This window comes from Coffea eugenioides, chromosome 8 (genome assembly GCF_003713205.1).
Source record: "Coffea eugenioides isolate CCC68of chromosome 8, Ceug_1.0, whole genome shotgun sequence".
NCBI lineage: Eukaryota > Viridiplantae > Streptophyta > Magnoliopsida > Gentianales > Rubiaceae > Coffea > Coffea eugenioides.
The window spans coordinates 46143545-46169834 of record NC_040042.1 but is presented as its reverse complement, the minus strand read 5'-3'; the positions used below and the strand labels follow the sequence as shown (position 1 = coordinate 46169834).

Below are 26290 nucleotides of genomic sequence, written 5' to 3'. Positions count from 1 at the left end.
TATTTTGGTTGGGTTTGGGGAATGGACTTTTGTTTTATTTCTTTTGGGTTTCGTTTGGGCTAGAAGGTCAGAGCCCATGCCTTTATTTTGGTTGGATCTGAGTGACAAAAGACGGGCTGGCCTTGTGTTTTGGTTTGGACTTTCCGTTGGGCTTAGGTAGTTTTCGGCCCAAAGAAATAGAGAGTGGCCCGATGCCCTTTATCTTGCCCAGATCTGGTTACGATTTGCACTTTTGCCCTTGATCTTTGGAGTAGTTTTACTACGGCCCATAACACTTTAAATTCTTTTCAACTCGGTCCTTATAGTAATTGCACTTTGGTCCCTGAATTTTATCTTTTATTTAATTTTTGACCTCTAAACTTTGGAAAAATATAATTTTTATCCCTGAAAGTTTTTTCAATTTTTGCAATTCAGTCCCTGATGAATTTTGACTCTCTTTATTATGATTGTTTCTTTTCTTTAATAGCTAATTATGCTACTTTTGAATATACTTAACTTGTAATTTTTAGATTTGCTTAAATTTCTTTATGTCTGACATATTAGTGTGAATTTAGTGCTTGTATTATTATTTTCTTTTTCAATTAAATTGGTGCCATGATCCTTTTGTTCATTGTGAGTATAAATAGGACAATTTGACTTCATTTAGTCACCACTTCAAACGGGAGGTACCCCTATTTTTATTATTTCAATATCAATTACGTGCTCTTATGTGCTCTTATGTGTTCCTATGTGTTTATATTTTTATATGCTTTATTTATTTGATTTAAATATTCATTCAAATTTTCTTATATATGTTTTAGTTAATTTTTACAATGATTCAAGAGGCATTTAAATACCTAAAAAATGTAATAGATAGGATAATTAGATTTGTTTTATTATATTTTTCCCTTCTAGATTATAGTTAGGCGCTCCCCGATGTAATAGATAGGTTGCGTGTTTATGTGGCTTATGTGTTATGTGTTTTATCCGCTTTTCTTAGGATTTTGACATCTAGATATTATGTTTACATGTTATGTGCTACGTGCTCTTATGTGTTTATTTGTTTTAATTTGTGCTTTATTTGTTTCACTATGAATTGTTAATGCATGACGTCACCACACTAGTCCAACGCTAGTTGTGAGTCCTCCCTCCGCTTACTTGCTAGTCCAACGCTAGTAAAGATTTTTAGAAATGGGCTAGTCCAATGCTAGACCCTTTAGGCCGTCTTGCGCTAGATTCATCTTTGTGTGCTATTCACTACATTTTCATGCATATTTTTATTGTTAGGATCTTTTCTCATTCATATGATATCCCCTATTATATTATCCCCTACCCTCTATAGGTGCTAATCATTGCATTTAGAATTGCATCTCATTTAAGCTAGTTCATTTGCTTGTTAATGTTAAGATAATTATTTTCAAACATGGGAAATTGGTGATTATAACTTTTTAGTTTAAATACCCTATTAATCCATGTATAAGATAATTATGTCACGAGTTTTTGCCTCCCGTACCCTTTATGTTGCATTCCCTTTTTCTTTGATCACTTATATCTATGTATATAATTTAATTTCTTTTCTTTACTTTTAATTTCATCATTTGCATACTCGTGACACCTTCAAGGAATTATTTTGGCATTCGCAATTAATGCGATTGGCTCAATTAAACCCTTGAATTAACATTTTGTCCCTTTCGATATTTTTATAAATTTAGATTTGCATCCATGTAGGAAACATCCAAATGTGATAAAATTAAGGGTTAGATTAGGAAAATTTTGACTAAACCTCGCAACTAGCTTCGACTAGGTTGAAAGGGTGCCTTAGGTTTGAATTAATCGAGCTTTTGCCTTCCCTTTCTTCAACCGTGACTCCCGAATCCATTTTCTCTGTTTTTTCAAAGACCTGGAGTTGTCAAAAAAGGGTTTTATTTTATTTTACTTTATTTTTTGGTGACTTGGTACACCAAAACTCAATACCAAGTGGCGACTCTTATTTTTCTTAAAAACCCTTTTAGACTAAATTTTGGACCCAAATTGTCGCATTTTTTTAAGTCCCATTCTAGGTCCTTTTTCACTTGTTTTAAAATAAAATCACATCTTTTTATAAATCTTTTTATTTCTTTTATCATCGCGAAAAAATGGGGCGCGACAATTTGGCGACTCCACTGGGGACGCTGGAGAGTCCAAGCACTTGGTTTAGTCGTCTTTTCTCTTTTTAACCCTTATATTTATCATATTTGGGTGTTTTAGGTTGCATTTTTCTTTTTTAGGATGTTTTTCATTTCACACTCGTAATCGTTCCTCGTCTTGCGTGTATGTGATGAATGGCTTATTTATTTACTTATATGTATCGCGCTTTGCATTTGGGGTGGAGAATTTTACCCTAGAGCCTCGCATTGGTTCTCGATCCCTCCCCTCCAAACCGAGCACTAGCATACGTGCATACGTTTTATTTTTTATCCCTCATGTTTTTCTTTTAGTGGCTTCTCACGCCACTCTTCCTTGTTAGGATTAGGCGACCCACTTGGACGTGTGATCGCGACACGACGTGTGCGTAGCATGATCCGAGGGGTCACTCAATCTTCCATTTTAAGCTTTGGGTTGATAGCCTTTAGCTTTTAGTCGAAGATTGAGGATTTTGATAGATTCACTTGGACATGTGGCCGTGGCACGACGTGCACGTAGCAATGTCTGGGGAATCGCTCGAGCCACCGACAAAGAACCTTGGGATTGATGACCCTTGGTTTCCAAGTCTGAAGGCTCGGGGACCTAAAACCTATCGAGTCTAGATGCATTAGTGAGCTGATACCTCATGCATCCATGATAATTTACCTAAGGTAGAGTTTGCCTTACCCTATTAGGGCACTATTCACGAGGGGAGGGATCCAACCCCTCTTTTCCTTTTATTGCTTTCTCTCTTTGTATTGTTTTGTTACAACGTGTTATGTGTATTTGTCTGATTAAACTAACTTTTCTTGATTTTGTCTCCATTGCATTCTTAAACCCTAGAAAATAAGAGTCCTGGCATGGTACTCTCTAGGAGCCTACCCTATTTGATATGACACGTTTAAATTCAATGCTTCGCATTTAAAGCATGAATACATTTTATGATAGGCTCACCCCGGCATACAAAAGGAGGTTCTTTTAGGTCATGTTTCATTTGTATGCTGCATATTTAGTCGCTTTGATAAATTGGCATCATGCATAAACTTTAGAGGGAATGCTATGTAGGGGATCCCATGATAGGAATAAACCGCCTTGTGTCTCGGATATGTAATCCAATGAGACTTGCACGTTTATATTTTTTGTACCATCCAAAGGGGTAGTGCACAAGGTAAGGTAGGATTCGATCCCTTCCGTGTGACGACATTGAAAATGATGGAACAGTTTTTACGCATTAGAATATGAGCATCTAACAATCATCTTTTGGCCATTTTAACATATTTGGTAAAATTTCTTTGCGCAAAAGATATTAATTTGAAGAAATTCACAAAAAATTTCACATTGTTGAGATGATAAGTATGTTAAGACCAAATCTTGATTTTCGAAGGCTCATAGACTAATAAATCACAATGAATTTTTTGAAACTACTAATGGGCAGACAATTCCATCGATTTTGATAAATCATCAATTTCATTCATTCCATTTTTACATCTAAGATGATTGAATTGATTTTTTCATAGATCATTCGATCCTTACAATTTTGCTTATTTTTCTAATTTCATTTTCATTCAATTTCATTTTGGATAAATCATCAATTCCATTCTGTTCATTTGGCTAGTGATCCAGTCGATTTTTGAATAAACTGTCAATTCTATCCAATCCATTTGACCAATTTATTCATTTTTAGGACAATACAATCAATTTTGAATAAATCATCAATTCTATCCAATTCATTATTCATTTAGTCAATTTTATTTATTTATTTATTTTTGAATAAATTCTCAATTTCATCCATTCCATTGGATCAGTTTTATTCACTTTCAGGATAATCCAGTCAATTTTTGAACTAATCATCAATTTCATTCGATTCATTTAACCTATTTATTCTCTTTTAAAGTTTCGATCTATGGTTCACCGAATAAACTAGTTGGGACATTTCAATCCTTTCAAAAGTAAGTTTTACACACTAAATTGATTTTGACATCATTATATGTGTCAATCAAAGCAATCAATCCATTCGGACTTTGTCCTCATTTTGTTAGGACAAATTGTCTCTTGTCACTCCAATTATTTAGTTTTTTCAAAATTGTCTTTTCATTGAATCTTAATAAGTCGATCGGATCCATCAGGTATTGTATGGTGCCTACCCCAGAGGATTGCATTTTTTAGGGCAACCCTTGGCATAAAAGGGTTCCCCCATAGGACATGCATACCAATTTTGCAGTTTTGCTTACTAATTCTGGGTATTTTGCTTTTATTTTTTCCCCCTCCCCTGCATTTATAAAAGTTGTTTCAACAAGGTAAAATTTTTTTTTTCCTATATCTGATAATATTTTTGGTCTGATAAATTTTGAAAATTACAAGTGTTACTTGATTCTTGGGCAGATCCTACAATGTAAAAAAAAAAAAAAAAAATGAAGATGAAAAAAATGAATGAAAAATCCATTTGAAAATGCTAGTGTAAAGTATCTCAAAAATCTTTTGATTCATTGTTTCTAATATATTTTGTCTCAAAAGATAGAAAGAGAAAGTGTGTATATATTTGAAAATGTATTCTTTAGAGATTTTTATTTGCTCACATGTATTATATTTGAAAAAAAAAAATTCAAACATTTGAATAATAAAGTTTTTATTTAGACAATTATTGTTTTGTATATATTCATTCTTTATTTGCTCATTGAGAGATTTCATGATAGATTTTAAGGAATAAGGTTAAATTGAAATTTTTCAACCTCTTGTTCGAAATTCATGAGTGCATGTCAAATTCCCAAAATTCTTTGCATACACTAGATTTGTGGCCTAAACTATTCAATGAGTATAGTCGGAAATAAAAGGGGTCATTCAAATTTGATAGCTTGTCATAAAAGATCAACCCCAACACTTTTCATTTTCATTTTTTGTCCACTTTTATTGAACCTCCAAGATCAGTCGCATTGGCTGACTAGTTTCAAAGTGAGATAATTTTTTCCGTGAAAATGTCCGGTGTGTCTAACCAGATTCAATCCACATCTAAGTGAAAGCAAAAATGCACATTACTTCTTATTTTGTTTTGAAAATTTGGAATGATACTTTAGGTTTTCGTTTCTCTATCTATACAGATTTTATCATTTGTTTCCCCATTTGAGACTTCAAAAAATAGAATTTCGTTTCAAATAAAAGCCTCAATGATCATGACCCTCCATGGAAAAATTTTCGAATGTCAAATGGAAATGGATTTTCCCAACGGGTTATTCTTTACTTTGGTTGTCATGAGAAATAAGAATGATGCTTTGGCCATCGTTTCTACCATCTAAATACTTTTATCCTTTGCATCCTCATTTGAGCCTAAATTGGTGGTTCATTTCAAAAGCACTTATGATTGCACCCTCACACTGGGGAAGGAGATTTCAAAAAAAAAATAAAAAATAAAAAAAAGAAGAAAGGAGAAAATGCCACAAGTTGGGGAAATTTGACTCTACCATTGATATTTGGTCTTCAATATCAAAAAGAAAGAGGGGCCACCTACACTCCAAATTAGGGAGTTTTCAATTTTATCATTGACATTGGGATATCAGTATTGGTAAAAGAAAAAAAAAATTTTAAAAAAATTTAAAAAAAAAAGAAAAAGAGAGAAAAGAAAATTGTGGAAAAATGATGAAAAAAGAAAAAGAAAAATGCGAAGACATCCAATGCTGCATTCCCCTTAGTGATTGTTGAAGAAAAAAGAGGATTGATGAGAAAAAGGGAGTCAAAATGGGATTCCGGATTTTAAGTCCCAAACTGTGGCAATTTTTGGGAAAGAAGGCGATCTTAAGTGCGTTATCCTTGAAAATTTTATTTCTTTTAACTATCGTTGTCAAGCCACCTTACAAGCTCATAAAGTCCATTGTTGACTTATTTTTCATGACAATTTGAAGTGAAAATATTGTCTCTAAGGAATCTACCAATCACTCATGATCATAAGGCCATAACCTGTTTTCATATGTTTAGCTATCGTTTCTACCCATATATTACAAGCCTATACAGCTTATATGTTGACTGAGTTTTCTCAAAAAATAAGAGTGACAAGTTATTTGCTTTCACCAAGATGTGATATTGAATGTGTTGGATACAATTTGGGCACAAAAAAAAAAAGAAAAAAAAAAGACAGATCTTGACATACCATTCCCCTGAGCCATCTCAAAATCCTGAATAATATCTATTTGATTGGTCCTAAAAGATGAGCTCATAAGAAAAGTGATCATTTTCCCTCAACACCAATCCCAAAACAAGGAAGAGATCTTTTTCAATTTGGTCTTATTTTGAGGGATTTATCATGGAATCTTCTACATGAGTTTGGATATGATATTTAAATTCTTCATTTGAAAAATTGTAGTTTCTATTCACATTGTATGTGATTATTTTGCAACTAAAATAAGCCCAAATCGGGGCAATTTTTTTTGTAATATCTGTGAGATTTCACCAAATAAGTTCAAATTGAGGCAAAATTTTATAATACATTTGTAGGGTATGTCCAAGGTCAAGTATATATTTTTTAAAATCTTGATAGGTCAATACTTTGCATGAATCTTAATTGTTACATCATTGCTCAAAACAAAACAAACAAACAAACAAACAAAATTTGAAAAATTCAAGTGCTTTGAAAAATTCCCCTTATGCAGGTGTTTATGGTTGAGATCGAGGAAAAAGTGCAATTCAAAACTTGCAAATTTGGAGATTAATCACGAATAAAAATGGAGCAATGATGCTACATTACAAAGTGGAGGATCGGCTATTTGCTCAAAAGGAGTACATACTTCAGCAGCCAACTAGAAAAAAAAAAGAAGAAAAAAAAAAGAAAAAAGAAAAAATGGGGAATGAAAGAGAAAAAAAAAAAAGAAACGAGGGAGGAATAAAATAAAATAGAAAAGAAAATAAAGGGAAAATAAAAAAAAAGGAGAAAAGAAAAGAAAGGGGAATGAAAAAAAAAAAGAAGAGAATAATAAAAAAGGAGGAAAAAAATGGAAAAACGAAAAAAAGAGAGAATAATAAAAAAAGGGGATTGAAAAAAAAAAAAGAGTTTTTCCTTCGATTTTGCAAATTTTGCAATTGAACTTTGGGAGCATTTCATTGGAGATTACATTTCTAAGTTGGGGAAACACCTTGCCCTCTTATGCTGAAATGGAAGTGGTAATACATGCCAAAACCGAGATCCTGTCCTTGCACATTTTGACAAAGGCTCAGGCAGAAGAAATCAAATGGATTAAGGAGCACAATGAGTTGCTGTCTCTGATTGATGAAAAAAGAGGTTGAATGTTTGTCATGGACAATGCTATCATCAAAGGATGGTTCGTTAGTTATGACAAGAAAGACAAATCTTGCTTATTTGAAGTGAGGGATAAGGTTTTGAAGTAAATTCTTCCGATTCAAGAGGAGGTTAAAGAAAAGTTTGCTCCGACTTGGCAAGGGCCATTTATTGTTCAAAGAGTGCTATCCGGAGGAACGTCCATTCTTACAGAACTGGATGGACAGGTCTTTCCTCTGCCAATCAATTCAGACATGTGAAATAAATTCTTTATCTGATTATATGATTTTTCTTTTTGAAATACCATCTATGGCGGATCAAAGGCGAGCCTTCTTCTTTTCTCTTTGAACATCTTATCCCTAGTTTTCCCCATTGAACCTCCAGAATAATTCAACCTTTCATTTGACAGCCCTCCTAAAGATTGCAAACCCCATACTGGGGTAAATTTTTATCTCTTATTTGTCATGAAAAAAAAAAGGAAAAAAAAAAAGAAAAAAAGAAGTCAAAAGCCAAACTGGGGCAATTTTTTTCGGTTTTAATACCCTCATACTGGGGCAAATATTGATAGGATGCGATTTTAGGGTTTTTAAAACCTCTTTGAAGATTTTGCTTTGAAACCTTAACACTTTTTCTACACCTCACATGACCCCATCATAAAAATCATAAAGTCTCGACCTCCGCTTTAGTGGTATTTCTAATAAAAATCACTTAATCAAAAAAGGGTTTTATTTTATTTTACTTTATTTTTTGGTGACTTGGTACACCAAAACTCAATACCAAGTGGCGACTCTTATTTTTCTTAAAAACCCTTTTAGACTAAATTTTGGACCCAAATTGTCGCATTTTTTTAAGTCCCATTCTAGGTCCTTTTTCACTTGTTTTAAAATAAAATCACATCTTTTTATAAACCTTTTTATTTCTTTTATCATCGCGAAAAAATGGGGCGCGACAGCAGCTATCAAGATTCGAACCAAGACCTTTGTAATAAAAGACCAATGTATTAACCGTTGCACCATCACATCTTATTAGTTTTTTTTGATAACTTATTTATATAAAGCAAACACTCATATTTTTTTTCCCTTTTTCTTACAAAATCTCATCCCCTCATGGCTCTTTCTTTTTAATTTTCAACTCTCTCTCTTTCTCTCTATATCCTCTTTTCTTTTGTCACTCCCTTTTTAATCAAACCTCTTTATTTTTAATTTATTGATGTTTTCTTCCATCTTTTAATTTTGTTTTTGTCCATTAAATTGAAAAAAGTTAAAAAAGAATTTTTTTAACCCAAATTATTTAATGCCACAACCACTCACTTTTATCTTATTTTTTGTTTCTTATCAAGTTTACATTTCTATTTTCAATTTTCTTGACTTCCTTCGAACTCTAAATTTTCTTTTTTAAATTGCAATCTCTAAATTCCAAAACGTAAATTAAAATTTAAGTTCATAATATCTAAATTCTCAGAGACATTAATTTTGTATAATTTCAAAATATTGTGATATTTTGGGGTTGGATTTAGATATAATTGAAATTGAGATGAAATTTATTTGTTTTAATTTATAATTTAAAAAATTTATTTTTAAAAATCCAAGTTATTAAAAAATAGTAAACTTTTCATCATATAAAATATTTAATTAGTCCATTACATGTCTTATTTTGTACATATATATATTTATATAAATTATTTTTTAAAAAATTCATTGAACCGAGGTTGAATCAGTCCGACCGGTTGAATCTCGACCCTTTCACTTCACCGGTTCAATTAACGGTCCGATTTTTAAAACATTGTCTACAACTAGAGAGAGAAGGCTAGGGTTTCGAAATTTGCTTCCTCCTTTCCCCCTTTACTTTCCTTTCATTTTTTTTTTTTGTGATTAGCGGTGACTCGAGAGTAGAGAGTATAAGGGTTATTATTACTTTACCCCCTTAAACTATATCACTACTATCAGTTTACCCCCTAACATTATCTTTTAGTCACTTTACCCCCATAAGTAATTCAACTCAACATGTTAATAATTTTTGGACAAAAATACCCTTTTATTTTGTAGCATTACTACATTGTTATTATCGCTTTATTCATTTAGATTATAGTGATACAATCACTTTCCTAACATTATTTTCTAGGCATTTTACCTCATCATTAATCTAACTAGTATGGTTAAAAAATTTTAAATATATTTACCTTTTTTATATATATTTAAAAATAAAAATTGGAATAGTTATTTTTCCTTTTTTTTTCGCTTTAAGAAATCAAAAAATATAAAAATAACAGGATTTTCTCAAAATTTTTTCACACTTATTAATACTAGGAAAAGAAAAAGAGATAAAAAAGAAGAAGAAAGAAAATTAGATTTTGCAAAGAAAGAAAATAAACAAAAGTCTAACATTATCATATTACATTAAAGTTGTCGGGATTAGGATTGGAATTTGTTAGTAAATAGAAAAGTGAAATAATTTTAAAAAAATAAAAATATTTAATTCTTTCTTATTTGTAATTTTTTTAAAAAAAATTGAGCTATCTTCCTCTTCCCCTTCCCCTCTCCATCTTTCTATTCTTTTTTGATATTAATAAGATTGTCAAGAAAAAAGAAATTAATACTTTGACTTTTTTCTTGATACTAAAAATGAGAAGAGTCAGTCTAAATTTTTTATTATTTTATTATAAAAAGAGGAGGGTATTTTCTTCTAAAATTTTTTAACTTGCTAAGTTGATTTAATGGTAGAATAAATTGCCTAAAAATAACTCTAGGGGGTAAATTAATAATGAAACTATAGTTTATGGGGATAAAGTGATAATATTTTTAATGGTTAAATATGTCTTTTCACTTTAATTAACAAACTCTGTTAAGTTTGGCAACTAGTTTTGGAGGTAAAGTGACTAAAAAATAATGTTAAGGGAAAAATTGATAATGGTATCAAACGTTAATAGGGTAAAATGATAATAACCTAGAGTATAAATTGGTATGGTATAGGTTGAGTTTTTATTCGGAGAAATTGGCTTCGGTTTTTGCTGACTCTGTGACACGTCAGGTATGGGTGGCTTCATGAGCCCCCGCTCTACCGTACAACGATATTTGCATGTGGTACAACACTTGTTTTTGGCTTTGTACTCCTTGTTGAGTGTCGAGTATTTCGTATTTTCAATGCACGCCCAAAAGTTAAACATGCAGCTCCGTTTGGATTAGCTGTTTTTGGGTTTGTTTTTCAAAAACACCACTGTAGCATTTTGAATCTGAAAAACAAGTCCGTTTGGATTAGTTGTTTTTGGGGTTGTTTTTCAAAAACTATATGAAAAACTTTTACTGTAGATTTTTTTGGATTATTTTTAGAGGTATTTTTGAAACATATTTTTGAGTATTTTTAGAATATTATAATTTTTATATTTTTATATAAATATACATTTATGCATTTATAATACATTTATATTTACAAATGTATAGATGTATATTATTATAAATGAATAAATTATAAATGAATATTATATAAATGTATAAATGTATAAATTATAATTTTTATATTTTTATATAAATATGCATTTATAATACATTTATAGATATTTATAAATAAATATATTTATATATTCATATAAAAATATATAAATGTATTATATTATATATAATACATAATATAAATATATTTATAAATGTGTAAGTGTATATTATTATAAATGTATAAATTATAAATGAATATTATAAATGTATAAATGAATATATTATAAATATATATTAATATTTTGTAGAAATGTATTTATATAATTAATATAAATGTATATATGTATTGATATTATGTATAAATGTAAAATTAATATTATGTATATTAACATAAATGCATAAATGTATTATATTATATATAATACATAATATAAATGTATATTTAAATGTATAAGTGTATATTATTAAAAATGTATAAATAATAAATGAATATTATATAAATGTATAAATTAATAAATTATAAATATATATAATATTATGTAGAAATGTATTAATATAATTAATATAAATGTATACATGTATTAATATTATGTATAAATGTAAAGTTAATATTATGTATATTAATATAAATGTATAAATGTATTATATTATATATTATACATAATATAAATGTATATTATAAATATACATAAATATTTATATATTATGTATAAATGTACATTTATATAAATGTATAATGTATTATATATTATATTATATATAATTTATATAACATATAATATTTATGTAAATATATTGTAAATATATAAAAATATATTATAAATAAAATAAAATATTTATAATATGTATGTATAAATATATAATATTAGAAATGTATAATATATATAATATACATTATTATTAATATAATTTATGTATAATATACATAATTGAAATATAAATATTAATATATATTATAAAACAAAATTGAATAAATATATTTATAAATTTATATATAAATAAATGTATTTATATAAATATATAATATTTATTTCAATTGATATAATATATATAATATTATACATAATTGAAATAAATATATTTATATTAATAATATATATATATAATACATAATTGAAATATACATATTAAAATATATTAAAATATAATTGAAATATACATATTAAAATACATAATTAAAATATACAAATTGAAATATACTTATTAAAATATACAAATTAAATATACATAATTGAAATATATTTGGAGTTGTTTTTGATATATTGTTTGGATATGGTGTTTTTGAAGTTGTTTTTGAAATACACATTACTGTAGCATTTGGAATGTGAAAAACAGTTTTTCAAAAACAAGTGCAAAAACACTCAATCCAAACGCAGCCGTAGTGTTAAATCCTTTTGCTAAACAAGTCTTTTTCACAAAAGGAAGGACAATAAATACATGGATCAAATCAACAATCTACCTAAGTTTGTCCTGCATAAATATTTTAGACCAATCCTTTTTCCTTCTTGCTTTTTCTTGGACACAAAGCCCCAAGAAAAACTGTGAAAAAAAATACTGGTCCAACCAAAAAATAAACCAATTATTTATTGTGAAGCACGGGGGTGACTGGTGAGATCGGACTTTCCTGGTACCCTCCCAAGTGAGAAACCACGAATTTAATTCACCACGTTCATCATTGAACTACACTGAGAGAAATGCATAGAGCCCCATGTGTTCAATCGCTAATGCCCCCTCTTCTAGATTAAGGGCTTTTCCTCCTCCTCCGATTAATCTTATGCTCAGCTCCACTTCTTTGAATTGCCCCAAAACTTTCCCCCGAAGACCTCTCCGTTCCATTCCAGCCCCTCCATTTTTTAGGGCTTCTAAATTGAGCCCAAATATCAAATCTGTAGCTGGACTTACTCATACCTTCAGACCCTCCTGTACGAAGGTAATTTATCATAGAAATCTAATCCTGATGATGTCTGGGTACCTAAAAAGTAGGTTTCTTCTGGGGTGATAATTACTAGTAGTTGGGTTTCTTTAGCTTGATGGGTTGTAAGGGTTGGATGCATTATATCTGCATTTATATGAACTTACTAAGTAATCTAGCATGAAAATCCGACATTTGCTTTTCCTTTATTTTGTTCTTTGCATTACTGTACATTTTTGTGTGCGTTTCTGTTTATGCATACGCGTGTTTTGGATTCTTGGCATATGTATTACGTGATTAGGATTTTGTTGCATATGGAAATTCTTGCAGAAGTGGAAAATATCGTGCTTCAGGCATGAGGAATGTTCTTCAGCGGGAATCAATCGAGAGTCTCTTGGGGAGGAGAGTCGACATGAAGATTTGCGGAAAACAGAAGTTGAAAAGCCAAGTACTGGGAAAAGAAGTTGGATATCAAGTCTTGGAGAGGTAATACTAACTCCTCCATTGCTATTTCCCAATAATGTTGTCAATAGGATTCCATTTTGGTAATTAGTGATACAATGAGGTAAACCTATGTGCAAATGATATATCAAGTGGCATTATGAAATCTATTGGATGGGTACTATTGCCTTTATGCAATACTGCCTTGCTAACTGGATTTCACTATACTTATTAGCTTTGGTATTTAGTGGTAGATGAGGTAGAATTGTGTGCATTTGATGTATGGAGTTGCGTTACTGTATCTCCTTAGTTTGCCATTAAATAATCGTTCATAATGGGATTGCAGACTAGTGCTTCTTTTTGATAACTAGTGGTGGTTGAGGTGAACTTGTTATCTATGATATACAGAGTAGCACTATTAGCAACCTGTTCTTTATCATGTTGAGAATCCGAAATTGTCTGCTTTGTGTGTGTGTGTGTGTTTTTTTTTAAAAAAAAAAAACTTTGGCTAGCACCTATTAAAGATTACAAGAGGCAACTTCTAACTTTGTCACGTCTTTGTCTTCTGCATAAGTTGACTCTTATTGTCATTCTGTAGTTTACGTGGTGATGACTGCACATTGTTTTGGATGCTTCCTTGGTTGGCAGAGCAGACTAAGGAAAAGAAAATTTTACAGATTGCAACTTCTTTTTAAGATTTTGGATTTCAAGGTTTCATTTCTATGTAGTGATACTGTTGCATGGCAATGCAAACAGTTTATGCCTTTTGTTTTCCCTTGACTACTAACTACAGAGACTTTCTTAGTTATTTTTATCTTCTTGGATGTGACATTTCAATTAAACAGATTGGCTTATCTTGGAAATACTATTATTTTTTTGATGCTTTTCTCATGAACTCCTTACTATTTCAGTGGGTAGATGCTGTGTTAAGAGTGATTGGAAAACCGTGGACTGTACCATGGACAGCAGAGACCATCCTACAGGTGAGGCTTTCATTGTGATGGCATATTACATCTTCTTGAGATCCCAAATTATGTGTTTGCAGACTTCCCAGGAATCTGGCGCACTTGGAGAGCAAAAAGTTTAGAAAAATTTCTTATGTGGAGAATATCTTTACTTCAAAAATTATAATTTAAAGACAGATTTGAGAACTTTAATATATATGACTAGTTGGAAAGTATGTGTGCCATTGCTTTTTGGGATATATGCTTCTTGCAAAGCCTTTTGACTTTGCAAAAAGGAGTAGGCAGATAATCTTCGATGTATGGAACCTTGCAAACTCTCCTTTACTGGCGAAATGCCATTGAATGTTTTATCCACTTGTGTAGTGGAAGAATATCATTCGTGAGACTTCCAAACTGTAGGGTCTAAAAAGGGCTGAAAGTTGTCGCAGCCTTCCTACTCATGCAGAGTAGTTGTACCATACATCAAACCAGTGGTACATCAATTTCTCTAGCTGCCATATTTAATTCTCGCTCACTCCTTCATATTGTGTCCTCACATCATGTTCATGTTTCAGCCTGCCTTATTCCCTGAAACCTTGTTGACCAAATGTAGTTTAACTTGAATTCTGGGCTTTATCATTAAGTACACTTTTTAGCTTTGGTTGAACTAGCCTTGCATCACATTCTTCTGAAGAACATAAAATTTCCAACTTCCACTTGTTAATTGATTTTCTTTCCTCAATACTGCTGTTCAGTCTCCATTTTAATGACACACATATTTGACGAATATGATTAAGCTCTGATGCAAGTTTTACTAGTGACAATAGTGAATGGGATATTTTCTTTTGGTGACCGAGAGTAAATCATCTCTCATCAAGATCCGCTATGGTGATGCAGGTTACACTCCTCTGGGTTGTCTCATTCTGGTTCGTAGGTTCTTGGATGATTCCGTTTGGAGCTCATATGGTGGGATTCAACAAGGAATCACTAACTTATAGAGGGCAAGCTTTGTTCAGCCTTTTGACTGATGTGACTGAAGGTCTTGCTGGAATTTTAATTCTTCATCGTTGTCTGTCTAGATTTCGCCCACTTCCATCAGATTGGTTTAAATTTAGCCTCAAAGGGAAGTGGCTGTTGGATGTTGTTCTGGGATGCTTGATGTTTCCATTGGTTAACAGGCTGTCACAGTTCAACCTTGATTTATTGCCTGTTCTGCCTTCAACTCCTGTAACTCTATCAACTGTGGAGCAGTCAATCATGGCACGAGATCCGGTGGCAATGGGGTTGTACGCATTGGTACTTGTTGTGTGTGCTCCGTTGTGGGAAGAAATTGTGTTTCGTGGTTTCCTTCTGCCTTCCTTGACTAAATACATGCCCGTCTGGTGTTCAGTCCTAATGAGTTCTGTTGCTTTTGCTTTAGCACATTTTAATGTACAGAGAATGTTGCCACTAATTTTTCTAGGGGTTGTGATGGGTGTAATTTATGCACGGTCTAGGAGTCTACTACCATCAATTCTCTTGCATAGTTTGTGGAATGGGTTTGTATTCTTAGATTTGATGAAATAAAATTTCATGTCTTCAATTTATATCACTCTCTGTCTCACTCTCATATTGAATTGAGCACAGAATGAGGATTGTTTTGTTTCTTTGGGCTTTGAAGAGTTAATTTGGGTGCTACTGCTGAAAAGCAGATTATGCGATATGTATGCGGGTTGTATTACAAATAGGGACGCTGTTATATGCCAGCTTGTGAAGATCAGGAGAATGTGAATCGAAGCCGGCGTACTAAAAATTTTGGACAGGCTAAAACTGCTATGGCAATTACTACAGTAGCTGACTAATTAAGAAAACACCATAGAATTGAGCGAGAGGGATGAAATGGAGGCAGTGTCATTGATTCGTTCGTTCGCATGGGGCGGACTTAGCTAAAAAGGTAAGAAGAAACTTGTCAGAAGTGGGATTTGAACCCACACCCCCTCTCACAAGCCTGGCGCCTTGGACCACTCGGCCATCTTGACAGCAACGGATTGTGGTGACACTAACTTTATGAAAGAATCGCATCCAACATCTCCTTGTCGTCCCTCCCTACTCGGTTGTGCATTCCAGTAGCCATTCAGTTTACAGCTTCTTGTCGATCCGCATTTAATTTATTGTTAATTAGCTTGTCAAATTCTACCTGTCAAGGAACAAAAATTGGTAGCATTATACTACAAAGAGATGAAACCGCCAATGGTTTTTGGCCCTGAAATTCCTTTCAAACTCAATATGCATGTATACAAGTCAAAATTCAAGAATTCATCATTTACAGCCCAAGGCACGCATAGCACTTTTACATTACGTGTGGAACCGTGCCTGTTGTGAGAGTATCCAATATAATATACCTTGACGTCGCTTATGCATTGTCAAATAGTAGAAGTGAACAAAATTTATCTTTTTGCGTTGCTTTTCAACCAAAAAAAAAAAAAAAAAAGAAGAGAATGTAGTCGTGACTTGTGACTCCAGGATAGAACTGCAAACGAGTCAATTTGAAATTGTTAATGTGCGAGCTCATCGAGTAAAAAAAAAAAAAATGAAATTAGAGCTCGACTCGATTTAAGAAAAGAAAAATTCAAACTTGATTCGTTTCTGACTCGCGAGTTTGGCTCAATTTCTAGCTCGAGATGTCAGCTTAATATTTTGGCTCGCAAGGAGTTCGAAATCAGCTCGATTTTAATTGATATAGGAGCATTTTTGTAATTTTACGTCAACTCCAGCTTTTCGAGCGGCTCTTTGAGTAATCGAGTCTAACAAATAGATACTCGAATTCGACTCAAATGTTTTAACACTCGGCTGGAGCTCAGTGCTTGGTGCAGCCCTACTCCAGGAGCAGTGCAAGATGGAAGGCCAGCCTAGGGAATCTGCAATTGTCAATCTATCGCGTGCGTGATTCGTTGATGCAGCTGGTTCAATAGCCTTCTAGCGTCGAATGGTTACAGTATATTTGCATAAACTATCAACTATATTTCACGTTTGATTATTGATGTCGAACTACTCTCACTGCGTTTTTGTTAGAACCATCATGATCGGAATACTATGAATGCTGCTTTGTTTTCGTCCTGTGTTACATGTACTCAATGCCTGGTGGGGGTGGCACTGACCTCGCCAACTTGAAGCAGCCATCAACATGGAACCAAAAAAAAAAAAAAAAAGAAATACATTTTCATTGGATTTTGAACGGACTTCAACAAATTCCTGAGAGAGTCGATCAAATAAAATATTATCCAAAACCAGTAGCGTACACTAGCCAAAAATAGAAAGATATTTTCTGTCCCAGTTGTTGAAAGGATAAGGGCCAAAAACGTCACTCGGTTGTACTTCAATTTTCAAAGGCCCGTTCTGGTAAAACCAGTCCTCTCTTCTGCACGACCTTTTACTACCAAATCCTGATTGGATAAGCAGATCGGCGTATCAGGCGACGGGCAATTTTCTGTGTGCATCGCCACTACATGAGGATGACTGTAGCTACCAGGAAGAAAACATCTCAACCAACCGACGGAACTAGTAATGGTTACGCTACTGTGAGGTTGCATTGCGCACTGGACAAGTACACATTTAAAAATGTGTACTTTTGCGGCTTTGCGCACTTTTAAAAATGCCGGTACGCCAGGACCTGAAAAGGCGGGAACCAACCGACTTGGGAGTTACTTAGGACCATAACGTAACCAACTCCTCTCTCCCCTCTCTCGTGTCTGTGACAAGCTTCCACCTGTGCCTCCATTCCTCCCTTCATTTCTCCACCCTTTGGACCACCGTTTCTCCGCCATTTCTTCGCATCAACAATAATAGGAAATGTCAAAAAAAGAGAGAAAATTTCTGCTTTTACTCTCTCAATCACTAATTAGTTCCACTCACAGATATCTCCCTTTCTCTTGTTTGCTGCCTTGAAAATTTTCTACAACTTTTCCCACTGAATCCACCACCATAACAGAAGGAAAAAACGCTAACCAAGCATTTCGAAGAGTTTGTGAGGGAGAAACAAAAGGAAAGAAGAAAAACTCATTAAGATAAAAAGGCCAACAGCCACCACTCAGGGACAAACAGTCACCCACTGAGAGTGAGATGGAGATCGGAGGTGTTTGGTTTCGGTTTTGAATTCAGAAGATAATTTTCGTGTCAAAAGAAACCGTTTTTCCATTCTAATTTCTTATTCAAGCTCTCTTTTTTTAATTGTTTATTCTTTTATCTTTTGAATTTTTTGGTTTGATAAAAATTCTGTACCGTTTGGACAATGTTCACTGCTGTTGCTTCCAGTTTCTATTGAAATCGGTTGAGATCACGGAAAGTTTCACATTTACATGTTATAGAAATTAGAATCTGCTCATTTCTTCCTTTTTCTTAAATTTTTTTTTTTAAAATTATCGTTTCTACCTGTGTTGCTCTGTTTCCTCGGCACCTCTTTTGTTCGTGAAATTTAATCATATCCTCTTTCTTTTCCCATAAATTGAAGTGATTTTGGTTTATCTGCGTTTGGATTATTAAAAAACCAAAAGGAAAAAAAAATGGAGTCTAAGCATATAATGATGTCAGCATTGAGTGTGGGAATAGGAGTAGGGATAGGATTGGCCTCTGGACAGACTGTTAGCAAGTGGACCGGTGGTGGCTCCTCTTCCAACGGCCTCACCCCACAGGTTATGGAGAAAGAGATGATGAATGTTTTGGTTGATGGCAAAGATAGCAAAGTCACCTTTGATCAATTCCCTTACTATCTTAGGTAGACAGGGCTTATGCAATTGATTACTAGTACTTTCTTATTCTGTTATTGTTTTCCATTTCTACATTCTTTTTGTGTTAGTGAATTTTCTGGAAATGTTAATTTAAAATCGCATTTCATAATTCCAAGATCTCCACAACAGAAGTGTTTTATGTGTTGACTATTTCTATTGTGCGCCTCAGCCATTTCTGGATGGCAGTTTTATATCTCATATCTGGTTAGGATGGCAGTGCAGTGGTGTTGGTGTCAGTGGTTTTCTTATATGCTGGTTGATGTACTTGTCTTGATTGACCACTGCCATCTTCTTATTACTACAATAATTTTTCTTTGTCAAAAGATTTTAGTTTCTTTGCTTGCCTAGTGTTTGGAGTCCTCGTTGACGTTTTTCTATTTTTTTTTTCTTTTGTTGGGGTCACTAGTGTCACTTGTAATAAAAATTTTAGCCATATGAAAACAAAAAAGAAAATGTTTTGAAGATAGTTTGCTGCACATAATGTTTATCATCTTAGTTGCCGTAATTTAGTGATGGTTTTTATATCATATGTTTGTGTGCACAATTTTAAGGACTTTTAATAGGTCAAAAAGAAATTCCGCCTCCATGTTCCTTCATTTAGCGTCTTGTTGAGAAGAATGTGACTTTTGATCTGTTGATTCTCTCATGATGAAAGAAGAGAAGGCCTAAATTTTTTCTGCAGAATCTCACTGAAATAGATTAGAATTAGGAAGAAAGCCCAATATCTTTTAAATGTGTTGCATACACTAGCAAAGTTCTCATCTTGTCTCGCCATGTCGACTCTTGTTCTGAGTCTCTTTCATGACTAGATGGTGAACTGAAAATCCTGAATGGATGATGTGCTGAACTTCCTCTAAATGGAATGGTTAGGCTACCATATTGGCATAGACTTGATTATTCAAGCTGTTCTAGTTGTTGACTGCAAGTTCTTAGGAGGGATGCACCTTTTCCTATGCTTATTCCCTCTGCTACAAGTAGCTACATTGTATTATTTACTGCAGCACTAAATTGCTTTTACTGGTTATGACAGTGAGCAGACAAGAGTTTTGCTAACAAGTGCAGCCTTTTTTCATTTGAAGAAAGCTGAATTTCATAAACACGCAAGGAATCTTTCTCCTGCAAGTCGTACAATATTGCTTTCGGGACCTGCTGGTTAGTTATCTAAAACAGTCCCATTTTGTTCGACCTCCACGGTATTCTAATCTTTGGATGGCATAATTGTTGCATTCATGTTTCTCAGAAACTTACCAGCAGATGCTTGCGAAGGCTTTGGCTCATTACTTTGAGGCCAAGTTGTTGCTATTAGACGTAACCGACTTCTCTCTCAAGGTGAGTTGTCTCAGCTTGAAAATTACCATTGGTTTTTTTAAGGAAAAGAATGGACAAACCCCATCATGTCATCAATTTGCTAGCAAAAACTATGATAAACATGCACTTATGCATTAAACGATGCAGTTATGCTTGATTATTAATAAACATACATCCCTCGTACATGTTATGGCGGCATTTCATCTGCTTTGGTCTAAGCTGTTCTTAATTTATTCATGTCATTACTTCTTGGTGCCTTACAGATTCAGAGCAAATACGGGTGCACCAGTAAGGAAACTGTAAGTCTAGCCTGACAGCTTGTTTATTATATTTTATAGCATGCACTACTTTAATGTGGTATTTTCTGTTCTAAATGCTTTTGTCCCTGAAAGTTTAACTATAAAGCTTCATAATATTCATACCTTATTTTTCAGTCTTTCAAAAGGTCTATATCTGAAGCGACTTTGGGCCGAGTATCTGATTTGTTTGGATCATTTTCAATGCTTCAACCCAAGGAAGAATACAAAGGTACGAAATTGTCTGGTTCTTTCTAATATTTCATGAAGCTGAATTTTTCTTGGATATCCACAGTTTATTGCTAGGGTTGTTCTAATGCATAACTGGTGTTAATTCCCTAGACTTTGCTTCTTTCACTCAATCATCTGCATCATCATAGTGTAAATTTAGTTCATAGTGACCCCTCTTTTTAGCATCACCAAACGAAACCTTTTGAACTAAGCAGCCTGTTTTGCCTTTATATCTTTCTCATCTTGCAGATTCATTTTTTAGTTGCTACATCCTTTCACTTAAAATTTCACTTATACTGTTTAAGTGTCATTTTTTCTGTTTTGAGTGAGCACAATAAAAGAAAAGCTTATGTTAGTTTTGCTTTTATAGATGTGGATTTAGACCAGCCTTCCGAAGGAGATCATCTAGAACTTCCTTTGTTATGTTTTCAGTTGTACAACTCCTATGCCTTGTGCCTTTCGTTTTACTGGTTTATGTGAAAGAAGCTTCTTCAAATGGCATACTAATAGGCTGCAGATATGGTAAAGCAAGTAGTTTTGGTTGATCTTGCAGGTGGCTTCATCATCTTTCATTTAAAAAATAAAAAATTAAACAAATCATCATTCATCATACACTATCTTGACTGCGTGGTATTTCATCCTCATTTAATCACATGTGATTACATATCATTGTTTTTTTATTTGGAAAATGTTATTCAAAAATTATTTCACTGCACAGTCACTTCTATGATGCTTGACATGGATTAAGTTTTAGTTTTATATTGGATGATTTTAGAATTCTTTTAACTGTGTTGTGGAACTGACCAAAAAAATGTGGTTTAGTTTGATTCCAATCTCCTGCATACTGAAGTACTTGGCCAGCTGTTTACTGTATTACTTATTGATGCCAAAATGTTATTATTGAGTATAGAAACCATTATTTACTATTTTGGATATTAATAATAATTTTTTAAGCTCATGGCCCTTTAGAGTGTATGTGTGTTTACATGCAACTGTTCCTCTGCAACCGCATGTGATAGTAATTCTTTTCAGTTTTTCCTTGCGTTTGAGAGGCATCTGTACTTTTGAGAATTCGGAGTGCCCTGCATGTTTGTTCCCCTTTCCAATTCCTCTGGTGGTTCTGTATTTTTTTCCTTTTTCATTTTTCTTGACATTCTGTAGCATTGATACTTGAACGTGTTCATTGGTTGATTCATTTTCATTTTTGTTTGTCTTGGTTCTCTCTTAAGATTCAGTACTTCTTTGGTGTTGCAGGAACGTTACGTAGACAGAGCAGCGGGGTAGATATTGAATCAAAGTATGTCCGTAGTTGATCCTCAGATTTGAAAATATTGGACTAATGGAATTTGCCTCGTGTTCGTCTTTCATATTTTTGCTTCTGCCTTTGTGTGCAGGGGAACCGAAGGGTCACTTAATGTTCCAAAATTGCGTAGAAATGCATCTGCTTCTGCTAACATGAGTAGTCTTACTTCAAATACATCATCTGTGATACCAGGTTTTTTCTAATTTTTCTATAGTTGTTATAATAACATTTATACAATTGATGCTTAGCTGTTATAAGATTTGGCTTCTAGACTATTGCTGTCACTGCTTAGATTTAGATGATCTCCATATTCTTGTGCAAAATGTCATGTTGGAAAACTCCAAATTGTGTGAGTGAGCAAGCACGAGCAGGTATGTTATCATGGCACCTCTAAACATGCTTCTGATTCCGAGATGTTTTTCAACCGACCTGTCTGTTTATCAGTTGTATGCAAAATAATAATCTTTAATGCTATGGAGCAATCTAAGATATTAGCTCTAGGTTTTACCTTTTTACTTCTATCACAATGCTGATTAGGATTTCCAGTTGAGTATGCTAACGTTCATATAACGTGCACCTATATGCTTAAAGTAGCACAAAGTACTGCTTTTGTTCTTTTTGCTTGTTAATTCTGGAACTCTTTTTGCAGCTCCTCTCAAGCGGACAAGCGGTTGGTCTTTTGATGATAAACTTCTTATACAGACACTATACAAGGTCCTACACTTCAATTAATTCTGTATTTTAAGTTTGACCAACTTTTGTGCTCAATTATATAAATGGTTTTGCTTAAGAAAGATTACTTAATCCCTTTATAAATATGCTGATTGCTGTCCAATTTTGTCTTTATAAATAGGTGTTGGCCAAAGTCTCAAAGAGCCATCCTATCATCCTCTATCTCAGGGATGTGGAGATGCTGCTTTGTAGGTCAGAAAGAGTGTATGTCTTGTTCCAGAAAATGTTGAAAAGATTGAGTGGATCAGTGTTGATCATTGGTTCAAGAATTGTAGATGCTAGTAGTGACTATAGAGAATTGGATGAAAGGCTTTCTTCTGTATTCCCTTACAATATTGAAATTAAAGCCCCAGAGGATGAAACACATCTTGTAAATTGGAATTCCCAGCTGGAGGAGGATATGAAAATGATCCAATACCAAGATACTAAGAACCACATTGTTGAAGTACTTGCAGCTAATGACATTATGTGTGATGATCTTGGTTCACTTCGGATGGCAGACACAATGGTCCTCAGTAATTATGTAGAAGAAATTGTGGTATCAGCAATCTCTTACCATCTCATGCATACCAAAGATCCTGAGTACAGAAATGGAAAACTTGTTATTTCTTCTTCGAGGTCACTTCAGCCTTCTGGTTCTATTATGTTATTTTACCTTTTGCGGTTGTCTTTGTATTAGACTTCCGCTGACTTGCTGTTTGTCATGCTTTAGTTTGTCCCATGGATCGAGCATATTTCAGGAAGGTAAATCTGCTGGAAAGGACACTTTAAAGCTTGAAGCCCAAGCTGAAATGCCAAAGGTTTGTATTTGGTTGGTGTTATTTGTTGTTGGACTAATTGAATTCATGTATGCTGATGCTCTCTCATAAATGATGTACAGAATGGAGGGGGTGTCAATGCAATTGCAGAAGCAAAGCCCGGAAGCAAAACTGATACTGAAGCAACAGTTACAACTGCAAAGGATGGTGATGCTTCGGACTCAGCTTCTAAAGCTCCAGTGAGTGAAGTGATATTTCTATTATCCAAAGAAAGAATACCCCAGTTAAACAACTCAACTTTGACTAATGTGATCATTTGTTGTTGAGGACTAAATGTGGGGTTGTCTAAACTAAATGATACCATTTTTGGCAAAGTAAAATAGAATGAAATGTTGGGCCAACCAGCTATCAGACGTCTATGCAGCAGATGGTATTAGTATGACAGAATTTCTCGAATCAAATGGCAATTGGCTTACGTTGATCCAAATGATGGAAAAGTTAAAAAAGAGTCTTGGATGTTGTCAAACCCTGCGACAGGGGGGTGCCTTTTGCAAAATTTCTATACCTCAACTGTTGAAGCTTACAGGTTTTTTTGTTCAATTTTACAGGAAGTTCCTCCTGACAATGAATTTGAAAAGCGCATAAGGCCAGAAGTGATACCTGCAAGTGAAATAAATGTGACATTTGAGGACATTGGTGCCTTGGAAGAAATTAAACGATCTCTTCAAGAATTAGTGATGCTCCCTCTCAGACGGCCTGACCTTTTTAAGGGTGGCATCTTAAAGCCATGCAGAGGAATATTGTTGTTTGGACCCCCTGGTACAGGAAAGACTATGTTGGCCAAGGCCATTGCCAGGGAAGCCGGAGCAAGCTTTATTAATGCCTCCATGTCTACCATTACATCCAAATGGTTTGGTGAAGATGAGAAGAATGTTAGGGCCTTGTTCACTCTTGCAGCTAAGGTTTCTCCAACTATAATATTTGTGGATGAAGTTGATAGCATGCTTGGACAGCGATCAAGAGCTGGGGAACATGAAGCCATGCGGAAAATAAAAAATGAGTTCATGACCCATTGGGATGGATTAATGACAAAATCAGGTGAGAGAATTCTTGTTCTTGCTGCAACAAACAGGCCATTTGATCTGGATGAAGCAATCATTAGACGTTTTGAGAGAAGGTACTTGCTGCTTTTACCATTTTCTTTTACCTAACACTAGTAGCATTGAGCACCGTTTTCTGGTTGCACAAAAATTTGTGTCATCGGTGAATGACTTAATCTTATGCACGTTTCGTTTCAGTCCTCAGCAGTGATTTGATTTGTGTCTGACGAAAAATGTTCTCTCTCTCTCTCTTCTTTTATCTCTTTTTCTCTATTGGTGGTGGGGGAGCAGGATCATGGTTGGTCTACCATCTGTGGAGAATAGAGAAATGATACTAAAAACTCTCCTCTCGAAGGAGTGTGTTGATGAAAGCTTAGATTTCAAGGAGCTTGCAGCCATGACAGAAGGATACAGCGGAAGTGATCTAAAGGTCCTGCTTTGGCTAGATTATTACATTTACTTTCTCAGAAGCTTATCATAATTAAAGTGGTGTGTTTCTTGAATTGTTTGAAACTATATTGATGTCCTCAAATTGCTTAATCTGGAATTGCGGAAAGAGGTGGCCATCGTGCCATCGAGATGAGGACTATACTCTCACAGTTATCTCATGTTTAGTGTAATTTGGAAAACCTTAGGGGAGGTTCCTATGATTGTGAGCAAACCTTCCTTTTTTTTTTTTTTTCATTTTGAAAAGTGAGCATACCTCATATATTTGGCGTGCTTGACATTATTCACTATCTAAACTGAAATAAATGATCTGAAACAGAACTTCTGCACAACTGCTGCTTATCGGCCAGTAAGAGAGTTAATACACCAGGAATGCCTAAAGGACCTTGTGAGTACATAATCTGTTTTTATCTGTAAGCTACGTTTTGTTTAATGCCCAGTCAGCCAATTTTTCAAGTAATAGGTTATTAATAGCTTCCAATTGATGCAGGAGAAGAAGCTTGGAGAGGAAGAACGTGTAAATTGCGAAGGCGCTACCTCTACAGAAGAAGATAAAGAAGAAAGGGTAATTACTATCAGGCCGTTGAACATGGAAGATTTCAAGGAAGCTAAAAACCAGGTAAATGAGTGCATTCGAATTTATGACTCTTTTTATGGGATGTTACTTTTACGCTGATGGCGTTGTTCTTGAGTAACGCTACGTACTTCTGTTATAGGTTGCCGCTAGCTTTGCAGCCGAGGGACCCATAATGACAGAGCTGAGGCAATGGAATGAATTGTACGGGGAAGGTGGTTCAAGGAAGACAACAGAGCAATTATCGTACTTCTTGTAGGCATAGACACGGAGTTGGTTACTCAAGCATGCTAATTTATGGTGCAAAGGCGTAATCAATCTAGATGTGAAAGGTGTGAGTTTGAGGATGGTTGCAAAGCTGCTAATTAAGATAAAGTTAGCTCTTTTAATCTGCTAGAACGCAGCATTGTAATCACTCGAGTGAGTCAATATTTAGATAGTTTGCCTAGTTAGACAACAGTTCTGTGGAACTGATTAAGGTTATTACATGGCATGCTTCGGAGGAAATTAAACAGTTATTACACAAGCTATATAAAATGTTTTGTAACTGATAATTACTCAGATTTGTTATAGATAGAACGCAACCTTTTCTTATCAGAAAGTTTGCAGAGTCGGTCGTTGTTCGAACGTGGACCTGCTAACAAATTGCGG

At 33.9% G+C, this 26290-nt stretch overlaps 2 protein-coding genes across 3 annotated transcripts; both read left to right on the top strand.

Moving 5' to 3' along the window:
• The first annotated feature begins 12468 nt into the window (after positions 1-12468).
• On the top strand, positions 12469-15735 carry LOC113779626. 2 transcript variants are annotated; one of them, XM_027325277.1, is made up of 5 exons: positions 12469-12760; positions 13073-13228; positions 14095-14166; positions 15025-15166; positions 15306-15395. In XM_027325277.1, exons 1-5 carry the CDS (start codon positions 12539-12541, stop codon positions 15356-15358), a joined length of 645 nt encoding a protein of 214 aa, XP_027181078.1. In that variant the 5' UTR covers positions 12469-12538; the 3' UTR covers positions 15359-15395. The 2 variants fall into 2 exon arrangements, with proteins under 2 accessions (XP_027181078.1, XP_027181077.1); XM_027325276.1 differs by having other exon boundaries at positions 15025-15735.
• Positions 15736-18665: 2930 nt separating this feature from the next.
• Positions 18666-26185, top strand: LOC113781204 (nuclear valosin-containing protein-like). Its single transcript, XM_027327079.1, has 16 exons — positions 18666-18877; positions 19921-20042; positions 20131-20219; positions 20462-20497; positions 20633-20726; positions 21980-22022; positions 22120-22220; positions 22678-22742; positions 22882-23378; positions 23473-23560; positions 23641-23757; positions 24127-24695; positions 24910-25048; positions 25385-25453; positions 25556-25684; positions 25782-26185. Exons 1-16 carry the CDS (start codon positions 18666-18668, stop codon positions 25896-25898), a joined length of 2487 nt encoding a protein of 828 aa, XP_027182880.1. The 3' UTR covers positions 25899-26185.
• Positions 26186-26290: the final 105 nt, after the last annotated feature.

Coding starts and splice junctions, on each gene's coding strand:
- LOC113779626 (XM_027325276.1), top strand. CDS start 12,539: ATGTGTTCAATCGCTAATGCCCCCTCTTCTAGATTAAGGGCTTTTCCT. Junction 12,761..13,072: donor TCAGACCCTCCTGTACGAAG/GTAATTTATCAT, acceptor AAATTCTTGCAG/AAGTGGAAAATATCGTGCTT. Junction 14,167..15,024: donor CAGCAGAGACCATCCTACAG/GTGAGGCTTTCA, acceptor ATGGTGATGCAG/GTTACACTCCTCTGGGTTGT.
- LOC113781204 (XM_027327079.1), top strand. CDS start 18,666: ATGGAGTCTAAGCATATAATGATGTCAGCATTGAGTGTGGGAATAGGA. Junction 22,743..22,881: donor TTATACAGACACTATACAAG/GTCCTACACTTC, acceptor CTTTATAAATAG/GTGTTGGCCAAAGTCTCAAA. Junction 23,379..23,472: donor CTTGTTATTTCTTCTTCGAG/GTCACTTCAGCC, acceptor GTCATGCTTTAG/TTTGTCCCATGGATCGAGCA.